The sequence below is a fragment of the Arachis duranensis genome, chromosome 2, assembly GCF_000817695.3.
Source record: "Arachis duranensis cultivar V14167 chromosome 2, aradu.V14167.gnm2.J7QH, whole genome shotgun sequence".
NCBI classification, from domain to species: Eukaryota; Viridiplantae; Streptophyta; class Magnoliopsida; order Fabales; family Fabaceae; genus Arachis; species Arachis duranensis.
This window is the reverse complement of record NC_029773.3, coordinates 31,669,120-31,674,389: the sequence shown is the minus strand read 5'-3', so window position 1 is coordinate 31,674,389 and position 5,270 is coordinate 31,669,120. Positions and strand designations below refer to the sequence as shown.

The following is a 5,270-nucleotide window of genomic DNA, read 5'->3' as shown; positions in this document are numbered from 1 at the left end:
CCGTCCACTTTGTATAAAGCTAAGAAAACTATCCGAAAGTTAGGGGTTGAGTACAAAAAGGTAGATGCATGCCCGAATGATTGCATGTTGTATCGGGGTGAAGATGAGAACGCGACAAAATGCAAGCAGTGTGGGACTTCACAATGGAAGCAGAAGACGGGAAAGGGTTCCGTTACGAAACTAAAAATACCTGTCAGAAAAAATGAAAAGCCTCTCCCAGCGAAGACTCTCCATTACTTTTCTCTTATACCACGACTGCAACGGTTATTCATGTGTAGCAAAACTTCATCTGACATGTTATGGCATAAAGAGGCAGATAATAACGATGGGTACTTGAGGCATCCAAGGGGTGCTGAAGCATGGAAAGACTTTGATGCAAAGTATCCTGACTTTTCCAATGATGCTCGCAGTGTTCGCTTAGCCTTATCAAGTGACGGTTTTAATCCTTTCAGAAATATAAGTACCACGTATTCCATTTAGCCTGTGATTCTTATTCCGTACAATCTTCCTCCTTGGCTATGCATGAAACAAACATCTTTTATACTATCTATGATTATTCTCGGTCCTAAAATGCCGGGTAACGACATTGATGTTTATTTGGAGCCCTTGGTGGATGAGTTGAAGCAACTCTGGGATGGCGTTGAAACTTATGATGCTAATATGGGGACCACTTTCAAGATGCGTGCGGTGCTAATGTGGACTATTAGCGATTTTCCAGGGTTGGGAAATTTATCTGGGTGGAACACGTACAATGGGTTAGCTTGTCCCACGTGTAACGTGGACGCTAAGGCTCAGCGACTAACATTCAGTCAAAAATGGTGTTACACGGGCCATCGCCGCTTCTTGAATCAGGGCCATAAATATAGAGTAGACCGGACTAGATTTGACGGATAAGTTGAAAGCAGAGATCCACCAATGAAGTATTCTGGAATAGATGTCTTAAGGCAGCAGTGTAACCTACAAGTATCGTTTGGGAAGAACCCAACTCTGACAGCCAAAAGAAGACGCGTTGGTGAAGATGCAGATCAAGATGACTCGGTTTGGAAAAAGAGGAGTGTGTTCTTTGAACTCCCGTACTGGAAGGATCACATGTTGCGTCATAACCTTGATGTGATACACATAGAGAAGAACATTTGTGACAATGTGGTCTACACTATCTTAAACGATAGCGTCAAATCAAAAGATAATCTTAAAGCTCGCAAAGATTTACAAAGCGTAGGCATAAGGCCTGAATTGTAGCCGAACGAAGGTGGTAAATATCATTTAGCAATATTCACAATGTCGAATCCACAGAAGGATGTATTCCTGTAGACTCTACAGAACGTGGTCTTTCCAGATGGTTACTCGAGCAATATTGCTCGTTGTGTTGACATCCGACAGCGCAAGTTGTATAGGTTGAAGAGTCACGACTACCACATTCTAATGGAACAATTACTTCCAATTTTGGTGAAGAATGCATTGCCAAGTCCGGTATCGAATGTGATTACGAATATGTCCTCATTTTCCGAGAACTCTGTGGAAAAGCTATAAATCCTATACAGCTTGGTGCCCTTCAGAATCATGTTGTGCAGACTCTGCGTCAGATGGAAATGATATTTCTTCCATCCTTCTTCACTGTCATGGTTCACCTTACGGTGTACCTCGTTGATGAACTAAAACTTGGTGGCCCGGTACATTATCGGTGGATGTATCCAATAGAAAGGTTAGCGGGCTACTAAATGCATTTAAGACATATTTTTCCATTTTCGTCACGTATATACTAAGCGTTATGTCGTATTTATGAAAAAGGTACTTGGGACGATTGAAGCAATACGTGCGTAACAGAGCACAAGCTGAAGGCTCAATTGCGGAGGGATATTTATCCAAGGAGATTTTGACATTCTACTCCAGATATTTGAAAAATACTGAGACTAGAATCAACCGACCAGCGCGAGTTGACGATCGACCTGTTGATATTACAAACAATACAGGATGTACTATGTTCCCTAAAATTGGAAAAGCTTCAGGGGCTGTATCACATTTTGTACTGACCCCAATGGAAAGAGATCAGGCACATTGTCATGTGCTAGTCAATTGTGAGGCCGTCGCTCCATTTATTGAGTAAGTATGCACATGTAATCAGAAACCAAGAGAAAATTACGGGATCAAACGAGGTCACACTCTAAGATAGACCGTGTTGTGCATGCAGAATTTTCTCGCCGGTTCAAGCATGAGGTTCGTAGAAATTTAACCTGACCAACTTATTCCTTTTCTAGAATTATAAATTTTAAATTCAAATTATTTATACGAACAAACTCCAATTTACGGTGCTAGGTTCCAATGGACAGTACTGTACATTCGAAAGAAATGAAGTTGCTGCATGTGGTCCCATGCTTCAGGCAAGATGGTTTGGGGCATACAACTCAATGGGTACAAGTTTAAAACTACCACAAAGGAAGATGGGCTGAAAATGCAAAATAGTGAAGTTTATGTCTCATCAAATACAAGAAGTTATGCCAGCATGCGTGACAACAGAGTGGCTATTGGTAGTGTTCCATATTATGAAAAACTTGTGGACATAATCAAACTAAACTACAGCTGCCATTTCACAGTAGTTTTGTTCAAATGTATTTGGGATGATACAACTACGAGCAGAGGAATCAAAGAAGACCATCTTGGCCTTACCAGCTTTAATTTCGCTCGTCCAATTCACACCGGTGATCGAGATGAGGATGAACCGTACATATTGGCATCAGAAGCTCAGTTCGTGTACTGTGTACGTGATGAAGTAGATCAAGAATGGAGTGTAGTGGTTCATGTAAAACCACGAGACTTGTATGACATGGGAGGAGAGAATGAGGATGTTGAAGCTGCTTTTTCTCCTCAGCACGGGTTGAACATGTCAGCAGCAGGTGACATCAGTGATTTACAGTTGACAAGGAACAATGATATAGAAGACCCAGTAGTAGATGTTTCTGATAACATAGATTATGTGCCATAGTGAAAATATGGCAAAACATGTGCAGCATTTATAGAGTATCTGTGTGTGTTTGATAAGTTTAACAGTGTCTATGATGTACGTAGTTTGCTGGTTCTATTGCTATCTGTGTTTTCGTATTTGAATTAAGTTTTTAATTCAAGTTGAATTTCATGAATGCCACCAGTTCCTCATTTCTTCCAATGATTTTTGCTTTTAAAAGTTATTTGTCAAGGCTTTGTTGTTCTCATCATCATTGTTATTGTTCTTAACCTCCAATAAAGAAAATTATGACATCAAGTAAATTATCTTGAATTACAATATTGTTATCATAGACGAATATAGTTAATATAAAATGGTGTTGTAACAGGAGAAATGAAAACGGAGGATTTCTCATCATGCTGTGCAGGCACAACATTCACTAACAAAATGTCTTTGGCCTCTCCATTCTCTTCATTGGAACATGCAATTACGGTTGCCAGAGACATATGGTCCCGTAAGTGGAATGTTAGGTCTTGGTTGGAGGCTTTATCGGGTCGATCTTGTTCTAATGAATACTTGGAAACGGCGAACGAAGCTACTGTGCAGGTATGTTCATTAGTCGTACCCTTAAACACTTGAGTTAAACATTATTTGAAAAATAAGTATTTTAAATTGCTATATGCTTATGACATTTAACCAGTGATAGTTGTTCCATTCATGCTAAAATTTCTAGGAACTTCATGAATGGGGATTAAGCTACGAGGAGAAATTTGGATATGTTTTTGTGACATTTGTAGCTAGTAGGACATCTGAAGACATACTTGCTGAATTAAAGGTTGGAAATTAATTTCTAGCACAGAAAGTGAATTACAGAGACACAATATTCTTTACAAAATAGACCATCAACTATACATTTATTATGGTGCAGATGCGCTTTAATAACTTGCATGGTGTTGAGTTGGAGATTGCTTCAAAAGAGGAATTGAAGTATATATAACGTGCAATTAGAGAGCTTCTTTCCAAGAAATCTGTCCAAACTACTGACGAAGGAGACGGTAATAGTTAATTTTGTATTTGTTAATTTTGAAAGTCCTCTTTTCATAATTCTGAAATTTTTTTCCTTAATAACTAGAATGACTTGGAAGTTATCATTATATTTTAAGTAGATTAATGTGTTGTTGGTTGCATGTTCATATATTCAGTGTTAGCTGAATATTCAGGCAAAATAGTTGCTGACACTCTAGATGGAGCAGACACTGATTCAGAAGAAGATTTAGATGCTATCTCCTCCGGCGGATATGACATCTCCAGGGATGTTGAGCTTAATAGGGTTCTAGAAGAAGACAATAAAACTTTAAACACCCAACATAGAGAAGATGCTGTGCATGCTACAAAAAAGGGGTTTCGATCTGAACATGAAGCCATGGGTTGGAGATGACTTATCAGATCCGTTATCATGTCACTGCAGCGCTTTTTTGACAGAGTATTTCTGGCCAGGTCAATACGATGTTGATGAGAAATTTTGACTCAAAACATGTTTGTCTACTTTAGTAATTCTGATTTTTTATGCTTCGTTGAACTTTGTTTTGAGTATATGAATTCGGACGTTCAGTTGATTTTTATGTTACCAGTTATGGTTAAATACAAACTCAAAATGGCTCATACTACAAGAGAAAACCTGATTCGTAAATTCGTTTTTAGTTATTCATGTATAATTTTTTTAATTAGTGAATTATTTTTTATGTAATACAAAATTGAAAATTTATTTAATGCATTAATTAAGTTGCAGTATTTGAACCTTATTTTTTCATTAAAAAATAGCGAGGATTAGAACAGTTATAAGAAGGCAATAATGTTTATACAAAAAAATTCAAGTTAAAAAAAATTGCAGCGGTTGGAAAAAAACCGCTGCAAAACGAGTATCAATGTATTCAACAGCTGGACATTTAGCAGGGGTTACAGAAAAATCGCTGCAAAAAGAGATTATTTAGCAGCGTCTCCGCAAACCGCTACAATAACCGATACAAAAGGGTACATTTTGCAGCGGTTATAAAAAAATCGCTGCAAAATATGATCATTTGGTAGGGTCTCCTAAAACCACTACAAGAACTGCTGGCATATTGTATTTAGCAGCGGTATAATAAAACCGCTACTAAATAACCGCCGTTATCTGCCGGTTTTCTTGTGATGATAGCTGCGCCGTTGCGTGGTTTGCTAGGGTTCCTGGGTTGGGAGAGCAAGCACAATTGGGAAATGGGGTCCAATGTATCCAAACGACTGCGTTTTGCAATTTTGATAAATCAATAAGTACTAACTCTACTGTTTACAATAT

At 38.3% G+C, this 5,270-nt stretch overlaps 1 protein-coding gene across 1 annotated transcript; it reads left to right on the top strand.

The window, feature by feature from the left end:
* Positions 1–3,331: 3,331 nt before the first annotated feature.
* On the top strand, positions 3,332–4,376 carry LOC107474475 (uncharacterized). The gene is made up of 3 exons (XM_016094102.1): positions 3,332–3,544; positions 3,672–3,738; positions 4,141–4,376. The coding sequence occupies exons 1-3, from the start codon at positions 3,332–3,334 to the stop codon at positions 4,374–4,376; spliced, it is 516 nt and encodes a 171-aa protein (XP_015949588.1).
* The last annotated feature ends 894 nt before the right edge of the window (positions 4,377–5,270 follow it).

Excerpts from the sequence above, each read along its gene's own strand:
- LOC107474475 (XM_016094102.1), top strand. The coding sequence starts at position 3,332 with ATGAAAACGGAGGATTTCTCATCATGCTGTGCAGGCACAACATTCACT. Across the intron at positions 3,545-3,671 it reads CGAACGAAGCTACTGTGCAG|GAACTTCATGAATGGGGATT; the intron begins GTATGTTCATTA and ends TAAAATTTCTAG. Across the intron at positions 3,739-4,140 it reads TTTTGTGACATTTGTAGCTA|TGTTAGCTGAATATTCAGGC; the intron begins GTAGGACATCTG and ends TCATATATTCAG.